We start from the raw sequence: 20875 nt of genomic DNA on the forward strand, positions 1-20875 counted from the left end.
AGAAGTTTATATGTTCTCCAATGGGTTTGCTCTAGTTTCCTCCCATAGTCCAAAGACTTACGGGTTAGTGGGTTACATGGTCATTGAAAATTGTCCTGCAATACCATAAGACCATAAGACCATAAGACAAAGGAGCAGAAGTAGGCCATTCGGCCCATCGAGTCTGCTCCGCCATTTTATCATGAGCTGATCCATTCTCCTATTTAGTCCCACTCCCCGGCCTTCTCACCATAACCTTTGATGCCCTGGCTACTCAGATACCTATCAATCTCTGCCTTAAATACACCCAATGACTTGGCCTCCACTGCTGCCCGTGGCAACGAATTCCATAGATTCACCACCCTCTGACTAAAAAAATTTCTTCGCATTTCTGCTCTGAATGAGCGCCCTTCAATCCTTAAGTCATGCCCTCTCGTACTAGACTCCCCCATCATGGGAAACAACTTTGCCACATCCACTCTGTCCATGCCTTTTAACATTCGAAATGTTTCTATGAGGTCTCCCCTCATTCTTCTAAACTCCAAGGAATACAGTCCAAGAGCAGACAAACATTCCTCATATGTTAACCCTCTCATTCCTGGAATCATTCTAGTGAATCTTCTCTGTACCCTCTCCAACGTCAGCACATCCTTTCTTAAATAAGGAGACCAAGACTGCCCACAGTACTCCAAATGAGGTCTCACCAGCACCTTATAGAGCCTAGATACTGCTGGGGTTACATGAGTGGGCTACTGGGTGGTGCAGCTCAGTGGGCTAGGAGAGCCTGTTCCAAGCTGTATCTCTAAATAGATAAATAATACCCAATGATTTGGCGTCCACAGTCATCTGTGGCAATAAATTCCACAGATTCACCACTCTAAGCCAAAAGAAACTCCTCATCTCTGTTCTAAAGGGATGTCCTTGTATTCTGAGGCTGTGTCCCCTGGTCCTAGGCTTCCCCACTATAGAAAACATCCTCTCCATATCCACTCTATCTAAGCCTTTCAATATTTGACAAGTTTCAATGAGACCACCCCTCCCCACCCCCCGGCATTCTTCTCAACTCCAGCGAGTACGGGCCCAGAGCCATCAACTGTTCCTCTGACATTAATCCTTTTGTTCCAGGGATCATTCTTGTGAAACTCCACTGGACTCACTCCAATGCCAGCACACCCTTTTTTAGATACAGGGCCCAAAACTGTCCAAATGTGGTTTCACCAGTGCCTTAAAAAGCCTCACCCTAGCATTCTCGCTTTCATATTCTAGTCCTCTCACAATCCTTTTACGTTCACAGAGTAATTTCTGTACAAAGGCAAAATCTACAAGGGCAGGGTCTAAAGCTACATCATTGGGAAACCTTGTAATTACCCACCCTTCCTTCCCCCCCCCCCCCGCCCAAGGCACTAGAGCCACACCCAAATCCTGAGCCACTGGAGTCACAAGGAGTAGACAGCACAGAACAGTCAGTTTCCATTCACCTGAGGAAAACAAAAGGTGCATTAAGCCGAATTTGGCAGCTGCCTCCATTTTACAGGGGCAGGTTGGCATGTAGACAGGGAAAATCCTGTCGTTTTGTTTTTGTTCTTTGAGAAGGACTACACCATGCAGTTGTTCAACTGAGCCCAGGGAGCAGATGGGCGGAACAGCAAAAGCAGTATCTCACAGCTCCCACAATTTGGGTTCGGCCCCGGTGCCTGCAGGCTGTCCCTGGGACCACAAGGGTCTCCCCCAACATCCCAAAGACGTGTGAGCTGGCAGGTTGATTGGCCACTCTGAGTGCGTAGGAGAGTGGTAGAATCTGAGGACAGTTGACGCAAACGTGGGGAGAATATAATGTGGTCAGTAGAAACAGGGACTCGAGTGTCATCACGGTATCAGTAGGCCAAGTGTCCCAGTTCCGTGCCGTATGACACTGTCACAAGGCACTTCCTCTTCCAAATGAATAAGGAAGAAAAGACAGTCTAAATCATACTTATCTCAATCACTTCCTCTAGCAACTCATTCCAGGAGTTCACTACCCTCTATGCAAATGAGTTACCTGTCAGGCTTCTTTTAAACCACTCCCTTCTTAACTTGTATCTGTGCCATCTAGTTTTGGACTCTCCAACGTTGGGGAAAAGACAATGACCGTCTATCTTATTCATACCACTCATGATTTTATAAACTTCTGTGAGGTCACCTCTCATTCTCCTATGCTCCAAAGAAAGAAGATACAACAAGGCCAACGTCTCCCTATAACTCAGGCCCTCTGGTCCAGACAGCATTCTCATAAAGCTCTTCTGTACCCTCTCCAGTTTGACAAATGCTTTCTGTAATGGGGTGGCCAAAACTCTCTACAATATTCCAAGTGCAGCATCATCGAAGATTTATGTAACTGCAACATAATGTGATGCCCTGATGAAGGTCACCATGCTAAATGCCCTCTCCACCAGCCTGTCCACTTAGAGTGAGCTGGGCACTTGTAAATCTTCGCCTCTTTCCTCAGCCCCTCTCCGCTCCACAACACTCACCTGTGCCCTATCATTCACTGTATGGGCCCTACCCTGGTTTGAATGCCCAAAATGCATCTGACAACCTTTCCCTCAAGGTCAACTAAACAGAATAGCTGGCCACTGACTTCGGGAAGGGGTGCAGTGCATATGATCCTGCCTACATCAACGGTGCTGAGGCTGAGAGCTTCAGGCTGCTCAGTGTGAACATCACCAATAGCCTGGTCCAACCACATAGACGTCATGGCCAAGAAAGCTCACCAATGCTGCTATTTCCTCAGGAAGCTAAAGACCCTTCCCAATTTTTATTGATGCGCCATAGGAAGCATCCTACCTGGATGCCTAACTGCTCAGCAGCTGTTCCGCTCATGATTGCAAGAAACTGCAAAACGTGGACATTTCTCGGTGCATCTTGGAAGCCAGCCTCCCTCCTATGGACTTGATCTATACTTCTCGCTGCATAAGTAGACATAATCAAAAACCCCAGCCACCTGGGGCCTTTTCTCTTCTACCCTCTCCCATTGAGCAGAAGATACAAAAGCCTGAAAGTACGTACGACTAGTCTCAAAGACTGCTTCTATCCCGCTGTTAATGAGAGTACAGTCGGCCCTCCTTATCCGCGAGTTCTGCATGCGCCTATTCAACCAACCGCAAATCAGGAAAACCTGGAAGTTCTCTCTCCAGCACTCATCGTTCGAGTATTGTTCGCCTCGCTTCTCGTTCGTTCGCTACTTTGTTTCTGTGAAAAAATGGCCCCTGATAAGCAATTATGTGGTCAAAGCAATTCCTCAAAGGCTAACAGGGAGTGTAAAGTGCTCTCTCTCACCGAGAAATTAGAAATATTAGATCTTTTGAAAAGTGGCATGTCGCATTCCAAAGTGGGCCGTAAGGTCGCTAAGAACGAATCGAGCATTCACACAATAATGCTGAAAGAAGCTGAAATTCGTGGAAGTGTTAGTGCTAGGGATGGCTGGCTGGCTATGTAAAGCGCTACAGCCTCAAGAACTTAAAGATCCCGGGAGAATTGGCATTGGCTCAGCATTCCCAGAAGAGCTACAATGGTTGCGTCTGTACTGAACATGTACAGACTATTTTTCTTGTCATTATTCTCTAAACAATAAAGTATAACAACTATTAAAATAGCATTTACATTGTATTAGGTATTATAAGTCAACGGAACAGAAACACTGCAGGCAGTGGGTCCTGTGCTGCCCTAGGTCCTACAGTCCACCTGCACTGAGACAGGTTAAATAAGGGACTTCAGCATCCGTGTTTTTTGGTATCCACGGTGGGGGGGGGGTCTCGGAACCAATCCCTCGTGGATAAGGAGGGCCAACTGTACTAGTAAGTTGAACTCTTGTTGTCACAATCTACTCCATTGTAATCTTCCACTTGATTGTTACCTGCATTGTACTTTCTCTAGAAGCTGTTACATTTTATTCTGTATTCTGTTATTGTTTTACCTTGTCTACCTCAATGCACCGTGAAATGTCCTAATCTGCATGAACATATGCAAGACAATCATTTCACAACACTAACAAGAGAAAATCTGCAGATAGCCAAGCAACACACACAAAATGCTGGAGGAACTCAGCAGGCCAGGCAGCATCTGTGGAAAAAGGTACAGATGACATTTTGGGCTGAGACCCTTCGACAGTCACTAAACCAATTCCAATTCCACCCTCCCACTTACCTAAGTTGAAGTTCATTTGCCTTTCCTCAGCCCCTCTCCCTTATCCCAGAGAGCTGTTGAGGCTACTTCATGGGAGGTATCATTTTTTTTTATTACTGATTTATTGAGATACAACACAGAACATGACTTTCCGGCCCTTCGAGTCACACCACCTGGCAATCCCCCGCGATAAATCCTAGCCTAATTATGGGACAATTTACCATGACCAATTAGCCTGCCAACCAGTACATCTTTGGACTGTGGGAGGAAACCCCAACCATCATGGGGAGATCATACAGACTCCTTATAGGCAGTGGTGGGAAACGAATCTAGGTCCCTGGTGCTGTGGAGTGTTGTGCTAACCACTACGCTGCTGTACCACCCCAGAAAGAAGACATAGGTACATTCTCGAAAAATTAGGGAATTGAAGATTATGAAGAACTGGCCTAGAAGAGAAGTTGAGGCCTGGGGTTGAGAAACTACTTATTTTTTTAAATTTGGAGATACAGCATGGTACAGGACCTTCTGGTTCATCGTGCCTGCACCACCCATGTGACCAATTAACTTACTAACCCCCAAATCTCTGGAACGTGAGAGGAAATTGGAGAATCTGAAGGAACCCTATCGAGTTTCTTGGGGAGTCTGAGAACACTGGAATGGAGATAAGGAGGAATTTCTTTCGCCAGAGAGTGGTGAATCTGTGGAATTTGTTACCACAGGTGGCTGCGTACATTTAAGGCAGCGATCGAGGCTGAGAGGGACAATGGATCAGCCATGACGAAATGGCAGAACAGACTCGAGGGGCCAAATGGCCTTGTTCTGCTCCTATATCTTAGAGTCTTATGGTAACAGGACCTTCTGGCCCAATATGCCTGCACCGCCCAGTTGCACCATATGACCAAGAAACCTACTAACCCGTAGGTCTTTGGAACGTGACAGGGAACAAAGGCACCTGGAGGAAACCCTCAGGTCATGGGGAGAATGTTCAACCTCCTTACAAACAGCGGCAGGAATTGAACCGGGGTTGCTGACACTATAATAATGTTATACTCACTGCTACACTTCCACGCTTCCTCAGCTACGTTCATAGGTTCGAGGGTCGAAGTGGCTCCCTATCCCATTTTCTTTGGAAAGCCCCATTTCACTTGGTTTCCACCACATAAAAGAGCCGAGAGTTCCTGGTTATAACAGCCCTCGTTGGCACCATATTTCTCCACACATCCTTTCTGCATCTTATGTCCTTGAAGCTTCTTCAGTGATATTCACCACTTCACTACAAGCACTCGTCCCCGAGTCACAAACTAAATCAGGGAAATGATTCGTGCTCAACTTCCATATAATTACATACCATCTGTGCAGTCATACCTCCTCACATAGACAAAGGTGGCGACATTGCTTAGTGACATGCAGGGATGACAGATGACATTTGCAACACAATGCTTGTTCTCAAAGTTTACAAAGCTCAACTTACCGGTGTCGCAGGATTGCTCAAGCTGAACGTGACAAATGACAGTACATCGTGGTCATCTGGAAAACATGCACAACATGTTTCAAGTTGCATTAAGGCACCTTGCTTGTTCTGTCCAACAAGTAGGCAAATTTTACTTTGGAAATAGCAGCCGCACACTCGCCAGCCTCATGTCTAAAATCACTTTAAGACCTTTCCTTACTCAAAATATCCCTTGTACTTTAGTTTCCTACTTTGGAGAGACCAACCAGAGACTGGGTGACTGCCCTGAGCACACATCGATTCAGTCCACAAAGGTGACACCAAGCCAACAGGCACATTCAATCCCTATTCCACTCTGACCTTGGCCTCTTCCAATGACATTTAAGAGCTTGAGGAATCGCCTTCTGGAAACATTACGACCATAAAACCTCAAACCACCAAGGCCTGGATGAGGGTTACAGCAGAAGGTGGGCTGGAGACAAGCAATTTTGAGAAGTTATTTTGTTTCAGAACTAAGAGAGTCAGAATTGTCACCAAAAGGTTAGCAGGATACAAACCTGCAGTGTGATGCTGATTACATATTTGGCTAAAGACACCAATTTTGTAAAAGAAATTTTGTTTAAAAATTCTGAAAAAGTCCTTATGAAGGGTCTTGGCCCAAAACGTTGACAGTTTATTTCCATCCATTGTTGTTGTTGTTGCTGTTGTTCGTCCTTCGTAGTCGAAGATGACCATGGCTTCAAAGTCAAATGGGAGATTGGTGGCTGTGGGTCCGGAGGTGACTGATGAGGCCAGTCCGGGCCCTGAAGGCTCGCCCACATGTGGGACACAAGTGGGTGGGTGCTGTCGTGGCAGTAGATGCTGCTCGGGCCTTGCGCACAGCACGTTTTCATTGCGCCTCGATGATGCGCCTGACTTCAGCTGCACGGGCTCCTGTGGTGATCTTGCTGCGCCAAGCTGGACGGTCGAGGGCAAGCGTCTCCCACGTGTTGATGTCGACACCCAGGCCTTTGAGGGACGCTTTCAGGCAGTCTTTGTAACGTTTCTTCTGCCCCCCGACTGAGCGCTTGCCCTGACACAGTTCTCCGTACAGCAGCTGCTTAGGCAATCGGCTGTCTGGCATTCTGACCACATGTCCAGCCCACCTGGCTTGGGCTTTCAGCAGGAGGGTGTAGACGCTGCGGAGCCCAGCTTGTTCCAGGATTTCCATGTCGGGGACTTTGTCCTGCGACCTGATGTGGAGGAGTCTGCGGAGACAGCTCAGGTGAAAGTGGTTGAGCTGTTTGGCGTGTCTGCTGTAGACAGTCCAGGTCTCGCTGGCGTAAAGGAGGGTGGTAAGGACCACTGCACAGTAGATCTTCAGCTTGGTGGTAAGGCTGAGTCCTCTCCGCTCCCAGACGTTCTCACGGAGTCTCCCAAAGGCGGCGCTGGCTTTGGCAATCCTGTTGTTGACCTCAGCGTCTATGTTCACTGCGCGAGAGAGTATGCTGCCCAGGTAGGTGAAGTTGTCGACTGCCTGGAGGTTCTGGCCCTTCACCGTGATGCGCGGCTCCTGGTATGGCTTTCCTGGGGCAGGCTGGTACATAACTTCGGTCTTTTTGGTGCTGATAGTGAGACCGAAGTTGTCGCAGGCTTTTGAGAAGCAGTCCATTTCACGTTGCATCTCCTGCTCTGTGCTGGGGTTGAGTGCGCAGTCATCAGCAAACAACAAGTCTCTGATGACAGTCTCTCGCACCTTTGTAACTGCCTGCAGGCGCCTACGGTTGAACAACCTGCCGTCAGTCCTGTACCTGACGTGGATTCCTTCTTCGTAGTTACGGAAGTCATCTGTCAGCATGGCAGAGAATACCATACTGAACAGAGTCGGGGCAAGAACACAGCCTTGTTTGACGCCATTTGTCACTGGGAAGGCCTCCGACTCGTCGCCGTCATCCAGAACTTTCACCATCATACCGTCGTGGAACTGCCGGACGATTGTGATGAACTTGCTGGGGCAGCCAAACTTCTCCATGATCTTCCACAAGCCTTCTCTGCTGACCGTATCGAAAGCCTTGGTTAGATCGACAAAGGTCACGAAGAGGTCGCTGTGTTGCTCCTGGCATTTTTCCTGGAGTTGTCGCGCAGCAAAAATCATGTCCGCGGTCCCACGTTCAGCACGGAAGCCGCACTGGCTTTCTGGGAGCAGACCTTGCTCAAGATGTTGGAGAAGGCGGTTGAGCAGGACGCGGGCCAGAATCTTCCCCGCAATGGACAAGAGGGAGATGCCTCGGTGGTTGTCGCAAGACTGGCGGTTGCCTTTCCCCTTGTAGATGTGGACTATGCTGGCATCTTTCAGCTGTTGCGGGACCTGTCTCTTTTTCCACATGGACTGGAAGAGTACAGTCAGCTTTTGCATCATGACAGGGCCTCCTGCTTTGTATACCTCAGCAAGGATTGCATCGGGTCCTGGCGCTTTGCCACAGGAGAGTTGCTTCACTGACTTCCTGACTTCATCTACTGTGGGGAGGGTGTCGAGGTTCTTGTTGATCTCTCCCTGGGGCAGGCAGGCAATGGCCTCGTCGTTGATGTCAGCAGGGCGATTAAGGACGTTGTTAAAGTGCTCAGCCCACCGATCCAGAATCTGCTTCTTCTCTGTCAGCAGCTGCATCTCATCTGCGTTGAGGAGGGGTGAGGAGCCGGAGGACTGGGGTCCGTATACAGCCTTAAGCGCATTGTAGAAGCGCTTTATGTCATGGCTGTCTGCATAGCCCTGGACTTCATCGGCCTTCTTGCTGAACCAGCTGTCCTGCATCTCGCGAAGTTTTTTCTGCACCTTTCTTCTTGCGTTGGTAAAGGCATCTTTCTTGGCTAGCGACGTGGGGTCGTTCTGATGCGCTCTGTAATGTTGATGTTTCTGTTAGTAGTGCCTGTATTTCTTCATCATTCTCATCGAACCAGTCTTGGTTTCTTCGGGTTGCTGGTCCGAGATGTTCGAGGGCGGTAGTGTAGACAGCGTCTCTGAAGGCCGTCCACTGTTCCTCAACGCTGGTCCCGTCTTCCTGTGGTGTGTCTGGCAGTCTGCCTTCAAGGTCATCGACGAATTCTTCTGCAACCCTGCTGCTTTTCAGCTTGGAGACATTCAACCTCTTTGCAGTCTTCTGCCCTTGGGGTCTTCTCATGGGCAGAATGCGAAGCCTGAACTTGGACACAATGAAGCGGTGGTCGGTCCAGCAGTCGGCACCACACATGGCTCTCGTCACTCTGACATCCATCCTGTCCCTCTTCCTGGTGATGATGTAGTCAATCAGATGCCAGTGCTTCAAGCGTGGGTGCATCCATGACGTCTTCTTACGGGTGGGTAGGCGGAACAGGGTGTTGGTGATGACAAGGTCGTGTGTGGCACATGTCTTGAGGAGCAGAAGACCGTTGCTGTTACACTTGCCAGTGCCGTGTCTTCCAATGATCCCTTCCCAGGTTTGGTAGTCTGTCCCTACTCTGGCATTGAAGCCCCCGAGAACGATGAGCTTCTCTGACTGTGGGATTGTTGAGATGAGGGCGTCGAGTTCTTCAGAGAACTTGTCTCTAATGTCATCTGGGTTGGTCATGGTGGGAGCGTAGGCACTAATCAGCGTAGCACTCTTCTTGTTTGCAAGTGGGAGCTGAAGTGTCATCAGGCGGTCGTTGATGCTCTCTGGGTGCTTGGTGAGTTTACGGGCGAAGTTAGAATTGATGGCAAATCCCACGCCTGCTTCTCGTCGTTCAGCGCTGCTGCGACCGCTCCAGAAGAACGTGTATCCGCCACTACGTTCTGTCAGCTGGCCCTTGTCTGCTAGGCGCGTTTCACTGAGAGCTGCTATGTCCACGTTGTAGCAAGCTAGCTCTTTTGCAACCAGTGCAGTTCTTCTCTCTGGTCTGTCTGCCTTGACGTTATCTCGCAGAGTTCTCACGTTCCATGTGCCAAGGTTGAGCACCATCACTTTCTTCCGTGTTGGGTTTGAAGTCATGACTTGCGCTTGACTTGGATTAAAGTGAGGGAGAGTTGCGCAGGTCGTCAGCCTCACTCTCTCGTCCCGGCCTATCTGGACCCAGTGGCAAGACATAGTCGAGACGGCTGGAGATAGGTCAGGATGCAGTGGATGGCCAGCAGTGTTCTGTGTGTCTCACTGTGCCCTCTTAGCACTCCACGACGCATTGCTGAGAATCGCCTTTCTGCCCGTTGAACCAGTGATGGTTTCTTCCGCGCAGTCCGCCGAATCCAGGCTTCACACACTAGGTAGACAAGCCCTGAGTGTTGTGGGTCTACGGCAGTTCTTGCGGCGTGCTCGCAAGCCTCCCTACCCATTGTCGGACATCCTCATCCGCCTTTGCAGCCGTTGGGAGATGTCTCCTCTTCCGCCTGCTCCACCATTGGGATGACCACCTAGTGGTGTGGTAATGACACCACCCCCTCACTTGTTTTCGCCCGCTAGCTGCTCCACCTTCGCCGGATCCTGCAGCTGCTCCCGACCGTACCAGGCGGCGGGGGCGGGCGGCGGCAGTCGCGACGAGCGGCAGGCCAGCTCCAGGCCTCGGGCCTCGCCCCCTCCGCCCACCGCCACCTCGCCTTATACCTGTATAATAGGTCTAGTGTTAGTTCAGCGGCCTCGGACGGGAGTCTCAGCACTCACGGCCCGGTGTCGACTCGACCTTGGCCAGGTGTCTTGGCGCTCACGGCTCTTCATGCGAGAAAAAATCTTCATGGAGAAAAAAAGAACTGATTACCCTGCAGCCCATTCCCCTGCTATCCTAGGAAGGACAAAATCACTAAAGGTATATAAAATTATGATGGGTATAGATAGAGTGAATGCAAGCAGGCTTTTTCCACTGAGGCTAGGGGAGAAAAAAAAATTTCATCCATAGATGCTGCCTGACCTGCTGAGCTCCTCCAGCACATTGTGTGCATTGCTTTAAAAGATTATTGATGCTGGAAATCTGAAATAGAATCAGTCTTAGAAACATTCAACACAAGAATAGGAACTCACAGCTCAGCTCATCCATGCCGACTAGAGAAGAGCTTTAACAGGAACCTGAGGGGCCCAGTGGGTGGTCTGTATATGGATCAAGCTGCCAGAGGAAGTGGTAGAAGTAGGTATGCTAATATTTCAAGGACATTTGGACAGATACGTGAATAGGAAAGGTTTAGAACAGGGGATCCCAACCTATTTACGCTGGGGGTCCCCAACCCTTTTTTGCACCGCAGACTGGCCGACCGGGGGTGGGGGGGGGTAGGGTTGCCAACGGACAAGAGTAGCAGTCAAATACATTGTGTTTACCCCGAGAAAGACTACCATGACCACGAAGCCTTGCATGGGCACCTGTGTGCATACGCGTGTACGTGCCGATTTTTTTCTACAAATCGTTTTTGGCGATTCTGTTCAGTGAAACTACACTATACCTACATTATTTCTACTTTATATAGGCTGTGTATTTATCATATCATTCCTGCTTTTACTATACGTTAGCATTATTTTAGGATTTACGTGTTATTCGGTATGATTTGATAGGTTATTTTTTGGGACGGGAACGCTCAAAAATTTTTCCCATATAAATTAATGGTAATTGCTTCTTCACTTTACGCCATTTCAGCACGAAAGGTTTCATAGGAACGCTCGACCTTAGCGGGGGAAATACAGTAAGGACAAACCAATTTAGCCCAATATACAGGATGTCCCGGCTAATACCGGACAGTTGGCAACCCTGGGGGGGGCGGGTGTTAATCACAACTGAAATATAGGTGATTAAGTCAACTATAAGTCACTTATAAGAGGCTAATACACTCAATTTCGTTTCTAAAAGGGTTTATCTAACGAATTTAATATTAAACACACAGTGCATATTTTCCTCGCATGAATATAGTGATAAGACAATTATAAGTCACTTATAAGTCAATAGCATCATAACATTTTAAGTAACGTTTGGATATTAAACACACAGCACATATTTTCCTCGTATGAACATATAAAATCATTGCAACACACCAATATCGCTGAATCAGTGGGAGCCCTGGGCTTGTTTCCCTGCAAGAAGACGGTCCCATCGAGGGTTGATGGGAGACAGCGATACTCGAAGGGGGTTCCTTATGTCCAGTCTATTCCGCAATTTAGTTTTCGTTGCATTCATTGCAGAGATATGTTGGAAATGGAAGCAACGTTTTCAGTGCTTTCGTGGCTATCTCAGGATATTTAGCCTTGACTTTGATCCAGAATGCCGGTACAGATGTTATGTCAAACATTTTTTTCAGCCCGCCATCATTTGCAAGCTCGAGGAGTTGATCTTCTTCCCGCGCTGACATGGATGACGCGTGCGTAATGACCTCACGTGCGTTCAAGTTCAACAGTGGGTGTGACAGGGAATGAGGAAAGGTGCAGTTGACTCATATCGCCAAATCATATCGTTTCCTCACGGCCTGGTAGCACATGCTTTGCGGCCCGGTGGTTGGCGACTACTGATTTACGCCATCGACCAATACCCTCATGCAAGGGGTATATGCACCTTGGATTGGGAACCCCCTGGTTTAGAGGAATATATATGGGACAAGGGTGGGCAAATGGGACTTAGTTGAATGGGAATCGGGCTTGGCATAGACCAGTCGTGCAGAAAGCCAGTTTACATACCGTATGACTATGACTGTGATGCCTATCTTTGCCAATCCCAATGGCCTATGTTAGGCCGTATCCCTCTACTTTTGTACTTTCAAGTACCTGCCCAAATGTCTTTTAAATGCTCTAATTATACTTGCTTCTACCACCTCCTCTAGCAGCTTACACCAAATTGTGAGTGGAGAAATGTCCCTTCAGATCTCCTTTTTATTTCTCTCCCCTCAGATTAAATCTATGCCCACTAGTTTTAGACACCCCTGGCCTGGGGCAGGAGTGGAAGAATCTAACTATCCTATCCTCTATCATGTAACCACCAGTTTCCAATTTACCAGTGGGAATAAACACAGCCTTGCCTGGTTAACCACAGTTCTCCTTTTTGGGCAACATCCTGCAGAAATGCTGCAAACGTCATTAGTAAATGCTGGAAACTCTCAGCAGGTCACGCAGGAGGAACAACTAACAATTCAGGCGTGGGAATGGCTTTGAAACGAAAGTGCTAACTTTCTCTTTCCACAGGCAGCACCACTCTGAGCAGTTTACCCTCATTCTCCAAATGGCAGCCCAGAAGCATACAGCCCTACTTAAATCTGCTTACAGGTCCTTTGATCTTCTGGCTTCTTGAAGTAACTAATTTGTTTAGAAGTACAGCACGGTAGCAGGACCTTCGGACCAGTAAGTCCCTACCACCTGATCTAACCCATATGTCTTTGGAATGTGGGAGGAAACCCCCGCAGTCATGGGGAGAATGTACAAATTCCTTACTCCTGTACACACTATAGACAGCTACGGAACTGAACCCAGATCGCTGGTGTTGTAACAGTGTAGCGCTAACTGCTATGCTGCCCAATGCATTATGCGAACACCTGGACCTGTTCGAGCGTATTAAACAGAACTCTTGTATGATAAAGTTGGACTCTTGACCTCACTGTTTACCTCGTCACGACCCTTGCAGCATAATGTCCACCTTCACTGCACTTTCTCTGTAACAGTATTCTGTTGTTGTTTTCCTCCTTGTACTACCTCAGTGTGACTATGTTTGTACTGCTCTGTATGGATGGCCTGCAAAACAAAGATTTTCGCTGCACCTCGATTCATGTGACAACAATAAACCGGTTACCCGTTATTTCAGGGACAACTGTAGGCAACTCTGTTCACAGCTCAATTACTAACCAACTCCAGCCTTGATCCTGCCACTAGGTGGAACCACACTCACACCAAAAACAACATAAACACAAGCAATTCGCAGATACTGAAAATCCAGAGTAACACACACAAGATGTTGGGGCAATGCAGCAGGTCAGGCAATATCTATGATGATGTCCTCATGAAGGGTCTTGGCTAAAAATGTCAGCTTTTTATTCATCTCTGTAGATGCTGCCTGACCTGCTGAGTTTCTCCAGCATTTTGAGTGCGTTACCCCAAAAACAACATTCTGGAAATATTCATCAAGCTTTTTTTCTATGTCAGAGCTGCGCATTTCTGCCTGAGGTTATCTATCTGTGATACTGGCTCAGTTACCCATCCCTTCCCCACCCTCACCTTCCATATGCACACCTCCAAAATGTCTAACTGCCCCATTAACAGCTCACCTCCACTCTGGCCCCAATCTACCACTGATGACTATTTAGTCCAATTTTTCCATCCCTACCCCAACCTTCTCTGCAATTAGACTCAACATTCTTCTCTTTCAAAGTTCTGACACAGGTTATTTGGTCTGTTTACCCCTCCACAGGTGCTGCTTGACCTCCTGAGTGTTTCCAAAACCTTTTCTGCTTTTGTTGTGGGTCCCCACATCTGCATGTTCCCCTGATTTTCAGAACCAAACCAGAGGCTTTACCATGGCCCGCACTACAGTCATTTTATCCTGCCACTTTGAATAAGTTACTTCCCCCGGCTGAGGACGTTTAAAATGCTTGGGAATTCCCTAAATTTGTCTTGAATGCCTTGAAGTGGTGATGGAGGCTGGCCCCAGCAACCTCATCTCCCCTCAGCAGCAACTGCTCATCAGACACATGGGAATGGAACACCGTTGTAACCCATGGACAACTTGCACTTAACTTTACATTGAAAAATGGGAATCTGGTAATACAACTTTATCAGATGTCAGATACAGATACGACAATAACAGAAACTGTATGAAGCTCACACGGGAGGTTGATCAAGAAGGTTCAGTCGCTCAGCATTCAAGACGAGGTAGTAAATTAGATTAGACGTTGGCTTCGCTAGAAAAGCCAGAGAATAGTTGTAGATGTTTGCCTCTCTGCCTGAAGGCTTGTGACTAGTGGTGTGCCACAGGGATTGGTGCCGAGTCTGTTGTTGCTTGCCATCTACATCAACGATATGGGCAATAATGTGGTAAACTGGATTAGAACATTTGAGGATGCCACCAAGATTGGGGGTGTAGTGGACAACGAGGAAGGCTTGCAGAGTGATCTGGATCAGCTGGAAAAATGGGCTGAAAATGGCAGGTAGAATTTAATGCAGACAAGTGCGACGTGTTGCACTTTGGTAGGACCAACAAGGGCTGGTCTTACAAAATGAACAATAGGCAGATAACTCTAAACAGAGAAAAAAAAAATTAAAATACAGTATAAGCTGCGGGCAACCAAAGTTCAAGTTCATTGTCATTTAACCATATATACTGCCAAACGCAACAACGTTCCTCCAGACCAAGGCACAGAGCATATAAATCACTCACAACAAATGCAACCAATATGGAATAACTGAAGCTTAATGTTATATAGCACAGAAACAGGCCTTGTTGCCCACAGAGTCCACACCAGCTATAAAGTACCTACTATAAGACCACAAGACCATAGGAGTGGAATTGAGCCATTCGACCGGTAAGCTTTGATGTCTGACTAATCAATAGCCTACCAACCTCCGTCTTAAATATACCCAAATCCCATTTCACTCTCCCCACATTCCATCAGCTTCTTCGCCCCCACCACCCCACATTTTACCACATATCTCCACACAAGGAGAATTCACAGTGGTCAGTTAAACTACTAGTCCATTCGTCTTTAGAATACGGGAGAAAGCTAAAGCAGCTGGAAGAAACCTGCATGATTACGAAGAGGATGTGCCCACTCCACAAATATGTGTATTATTTTCTTGCATTGATCAGAAGCAATTTAAATCCAAAGGAAGTGCAAACATTGGTAAGGTAGCATTCAGAGTTTATACAAGATGCAAGTGAGGTCATGTTTGGAAGATTGGGTTCAGTTTTTGGCCAGTCTGCTATAGGAAACACGTCGTTAAGCTACAAAGAGTGCAGTAAGGATTAACAAGGATGTTTCCAGGACACGAACGACTGAGTTGTAGAGAGAGAGCCTGGGCAGATTACCACTCGATTCATTGCAATAAAGCCAGAGAGAGACTGAGAGGTGATCTTACAGAGCCATATTAATCATGAAGGGCATCATTAGGGTGAATGCATGCAGTCTTCATCCCAAGCTTTGGGAATGAAGAACTAAAGGGCATAGTTTTAAGGTAAGAGGGAAAAGATTTAATAGGAACCTGAAGGGCACACAGCGATTGGTGCGTATATGGAATGAGCTTCGAAAGGAGGTGGTTGAGACAGGTACATCAAACTTGGGCAGGTGCATGGATAGGAACATGGTCCAAGCATGGACAAATGAGACTAGCTTAAATACATTGTTCAGCATGTCTAGATGGGCTGAATGGCCCATTCCCCTGTTGTATGACTCTATGGCGATCACCATAAACATAACCAAACAGTGGCCACTGACACTCACCAGCAACTGCCCCTGTGGCTGCAGATACACCAAAGTGCCCATTCAGAGGCAGGTGCATGTCCGTGACTTCAGTACATAACTCGTAGTTCTCAGAGATATCAGTTCTCCCCAAATTGAGATAAACCTGCAGAGGAGGAGGGCAGAAATAAAGCATTGGCTACATTTTCCAAAACAACTCAGTAAAGCGTAACGCACTGTACTCCTGTGCCAGAACAGAGTTAGTGTAACACTTTACAGCACTGGCAACCTGCATTCATTATCCGTCACTGTCTGTATGTAGTTTGTACGTTCTCCCCATGTCCTCATGCGTTTCCCCTGGGTGCTCGTTTCCTCCCACAGTCCAAAGACATCCAAGTTAGGGTTAGCGAATTGTGGGCATGTTATGTTGGCACTAAAAAGAATGGTGACACTTGTGGTCTGCCCCCAGCACATCCTCAGACTGCTTTAGTTGTTGACTGTATTGACATATTTCACTGTATATTTCAGTGTACACGTGACAAGCTAAGCTAAAATTTTCTTTGAAAGAACAGGGTCCCTCGGGAAGGTTGACATCTAACTTCCTGGACAAGTCTCAACTGCTGAGTGGAAAATTGGAGAGGAATTTCCCACGTCTTTTTCCACCACTCAGAATTAACTCCAGCTTTAAAAATCAGTTTTATGCGGCTCCAGGAGATCACACAGTTCTGGATGAGATACAGGACGCAAAATATATCAGAAACTCCAAAGGGTGAACGGGACGGACTAGAGCCATCGCTCAGTATTTTTATACAAGCTTTTAGGCAGACAGAATAAACAACTTTTAAAACAGCAACTTTGGCTAACTATACCTTTGGGTAAAGTCCTTCATTTCTGTGATTACACTGATATATGCTGAAGTCCTGAAATAATGAGAAATGATTACTCCGGATCAATTAGGTAAGGACGGGGTGATGATGAAGCAGATTTGGCACGTCACTGAAGATTGGAGCACATTTCTACAAAGATACAGTGGAGGGCATTCTGATTTGTTGCATCGCTGCCTGTTACGGAGGCTCCAATGCACAGGATGAAAAGAGGCTGCAGAGGGCTGTAGCCTCGGCCTCCTCCATCACGGGCATACCCTCCCCACTGATGTCTTCAAAAATCAAGATGTCTTCAAAAGTGGTACCTCAAAAAGGCAGCATCCATCTCTCGGGACCCTCACCATTTGGGATATGCCCTTGTCTCATGACTATCATCTGGGAGGAGGTGCAGAAGCCTGAAGATCCACATTCAATCTTTTAACAACAGTTTCTTCCCCTCGGCCATCAAATGAATGATTCATAAACCCCTGAACATTACTCACTACTTTGCTGTCTTTATGCACTATTTAATCTTTATTTATATATCTCTTATTGTAATTTAAGTACTGCACTTTACTGCTGTCAAAACAACAAATTTCCCAACATATGTCAGCAATAATATACTGTCCTGATTCTGATTCTGATTCTGGAGTTAGTTCAGGGAAGTGATGCTGAGGTAAGGCTTCTGCTGTGGGATCCTGACTCCTCTGTGATGCAAAGGTTCTTTACAAGTCAAGAATGAAGCACAACACCTGTTGCTTATGGCTGTTTTATTCAGCGTTACAAGAACGAAGAATGAACAAAAGAGAGAGACGAGTGAACAAAGAAAAGACAAAGGAAAAAAGCAGCTGCGGCCGTCTCATACTCTGACCAGAGGTAACAAAGTTATAAACCTATAAAATAGCCAGATTCAGGTGGCATGACACCTGCTGCTGAAAACTACGATGTTTCTAGAAAAATGCAGAAGCAACTGTACCATAATTCCTGAAACATTCACTGAAAAATTACAGATATGATTATGTGAGAATATAAGAAAGGAAAGGAAAGCTAAACTACAAGAAAAATAACAATTCTACGCCCTGATTCAACACTGCTCTGATATTGAATGATAGAGCAGGTATGAGGGGCATAAGGAATAGAAAGGCTAGGCCATTTGGCCCCTTGAGCTTGCTCTTATTCAAATCAACAGTGCATTACAGACAACAGTAATTTAATTTTGATTCTCTGGTCCAGCCAAAGGCAACTCTGAACCCAATACCAAACCATACCGGTTGTTCTCTACCTCTGCCATCTGCATGAAAGAACAATGCTTTGAAGAAAGAAAGAGAGAAAGAAAGAAAGAGATATAGGCTCTAACGAAGCCAAGAGGAAGCCGGAAACATGTCAAAACACAGAACTGTCAACTAATAGGCATGCACAGACTTTGAAAGGCAAAATTAATTACCATTGTAGAGTTGCCTACCTGCAGCGTCTTCCGGTAATAGCGTATCCTGGCTCGGACAGCGTGATAACTGTTGCGATAATCCCGCAAACACGTACCCAAAGCCTGCCCGGCACCATCACTATCAGGTTGGATTGAAAGACAAATGTGTTGGACAGTTTTATTCATTGTAACTGAAGTGGATGAGCTAGTTCATAAAGCAAAAGTTCTCGTTTCAAAGCTACTTCAACGTACAATAGGAATGTGGTAATGAAAACATGACAGGAAAAAAACCACTCGGCCCACAGGGTTCATGCTAGCTGAAAATGGAGTGACTTCCATATTAATACCCAGAATGTTAAATGGATTGGGAAATTAAACCCAATTAAATTTGGGATTAAAAAGATGACATCAGTGAGCAAGGTTTAATCGACATGGATTGTAGATTCGGACTCCAATTCAGATTTATGACAGGTTTTATTTCTTTGTTCAGGTAGGACTCAGAGTTGCTCTGGCAGTACCAGAGAATCAAAGTTAAAGTTCTGCCGAAGGGTTTTCGGCCTGAAATGTCGACTGTGCCTTTTTCCACAGATGCTGCCTGGCCTGCTGAGTTCCTCCAGCATTTTGTGTGTGTCGTTTAAATTACTGTTGTCTAGCGCTGGTTGCTCTTGTTTTTGTTACTACTATTTGGCAATTTTTGAATTAGGTGGCCCGTAGCTAATGAAAACTGAGCTGAACTAAACTGAAATAAGCATTTTGTGTTTTATATTCTGTGTTTTCAATATGGTTTTTGTTTCCATTTGTGTGATTTCTTTGTGCGTGGGGGGGGTAGGGGATTTGACATTTGATGTGTTTTATTTGAATGGGTTGGTTCCATGGTTCTTTGTTTCATGGCTGTCTGTGGGAAAGACAAATTTCAGGGTTGTATACTTTAATAATAAATGTACTTTGAACTTCAAAATGTGTATGGAATCACAGATGTGCTTTAGGGAAGGCAATCTTCTGCCATAACCAGTCCAACCTACATACAACTCCTGTCCTAGAGCAATGTGGACCCAGTGGGCCACTCAGATCAATGTGCTGTCAGAATTGGTAATAAATCCTTGATTTCTCGGGGAAAAAATGTCGAGATCCAAAAGAAAATTCAAATTTCTACAAAATATCAATATACAGATTGGATGGTCAAAGGAGATGCAAGAGATTGCAGCAAATCGTACACACAAAAGATTCTGCAGATGATCGAAATTCAGAGTAACACACAGAAAACGCTGGATGAACTCAGCAGGTCAGGCAGCATCGGTGGAGAGGAATAAAGATCCGACATTTCTGGCCGAGACCCTTCTTCGGGACAGGAAAGAAAGGGGGAAAAAGGCAGGATAAGAAGGTGGGTAGAGGGGGAAGCAGAACAAGCTGGAAGATAATAGGTAAAGTCAGTTGAGGGGGAGAGGTTGAAGTGAGAAGTTGAGAGACAATTGGCGGAAAAGGTAAAGGGGCCAATGCTGGAATCTGGAGCAACACATAATCTGCTGGAGGAACTCAGTAGGTTAGACACCATCGTCTGTGGGAGGAGAAGAAAGGGAAGGTTGACGTGTTGTGTCCTGTTAGTAGGTTTTGACATAATATATTGACCTTGTCATGACCTTTCACCTTATTGTCTGCCTGCACTGTATCTTCTCTGCAAGACTTTACTCTGCATTCTGTTATTGTTTTCCCTTGTACTACCTCAATCTACAGATGTAATTAAATATTTTTTATGGATGGTATGCAAAATAAAGTTTTCCACTGCACCTTGGTACATGTGACAATAATAAACCAATTTACATTTCCTTTCCTTCCTTCCATAGGTGCTGGCCCACCCCGTGAGTGCGATGTTGAAAGCTTGAGAAGCGAAATACCTTGGAAATGGAGGGTGAGCAGCCTGAAGTCGTGGTACACATTGGTACCAATGATACAAGCAGAAAAAGGGAGGAGGTCCTGAAAACAGAATACAGGGAGTTAGGAAGGAAGCTGAGAAGCAAGACTTCAAGGGTGGCAATCTCAGGATTGCTGCCTGTGCAACGGTGAGGATAGGAATAGAGTGAGGTGGCAAATAAACGCTTGGCAGAAGAATTGGAGCAGGGGGCAGGGATTCAGATTTTTGGGTAATTGAAACCTCTTCTGGTGCAGGTATGACTTGTACAAAAGGGACAGATTGCACTTGAATCCAAGGAGGACCAATATCCTTGTGGGTAGGTTTACTAGAGCTATTGGGAGTTGTTTAAACTAATATGGCAAGGGGATGGGAACCAGTATGATACAGCTGAGGATGAGCCAGCAGGTTTACAAGTAGATGATGTAATATGTAATATGAATATAAGGAAGGACAAGCCAATGTTTGGGTACAACTGCAGACGGAGCAAAGAGTTAAGCTGTACCACAGAGGCAAAATTCAAAAGGGCAAAGAATGCAGGACTGAAGGTGCTCTATTTAAATACATGTAGTACTCGGAATAAGGTGGACGAACTCATGGCGCAATTAGAAATTGGTTGGTCTGATGTTGTGGACATCACTGAGTTGTGGCTGAAAGAAGGCTTAACATCAAAGGATGTACTTTGTGTGAAAGGACAGACAGGAAGGCATAGGTAGTGGTATGGCTCTGTTTGTAAGAGATGGAATTACATCTTTAGAAG

General features: G+C 46.3%; 1 protein-coding gene across 2 annotated transcripts in view; it reads right to left on the bottom strand.

Moving 5' to 3' along the window:
- The window catches only part of LOC134358355 (protein ERGIC-53-like), a 126617-nt gene that overhangs the window by 79750 nt on the left and 25992 nt on the right, over nt 1-20875 (bottom strand). For both annotated transcript variants that reach the window (XM_063070482.1, XM_063070483.1), the window contains exons 5-7: nt 18249-18348; nt 15966-16089; nt 5612-5667 (exon numbers count right to left, since the gene is read on the bottom strand). In XM_063070482.1, coding sequence (XP_062926552.1) covers nt 5612-5667; nt 15966-16089; nt 18249-18348 — 280 coding nt within the window. The remainder of the gene's footprint in view (nt 1-5611; nt 5668-15965; nt 16090-18248; nt 18349-20875) is intronic.

Source organism: Mobula hypostoma, chromosome 18, assembly GCF_963921235.1.
Source record: "Mobula hypostoma chromosome 18, sMobHyp1.1, whole genome shotgun sequence".
Lineage (NCBI taxonomy): Eukaryota > Metazoa > Chordata > Chondrichthyes > Myliobatiformes > Myliobatidae > Mobula > Mobula hypostoma.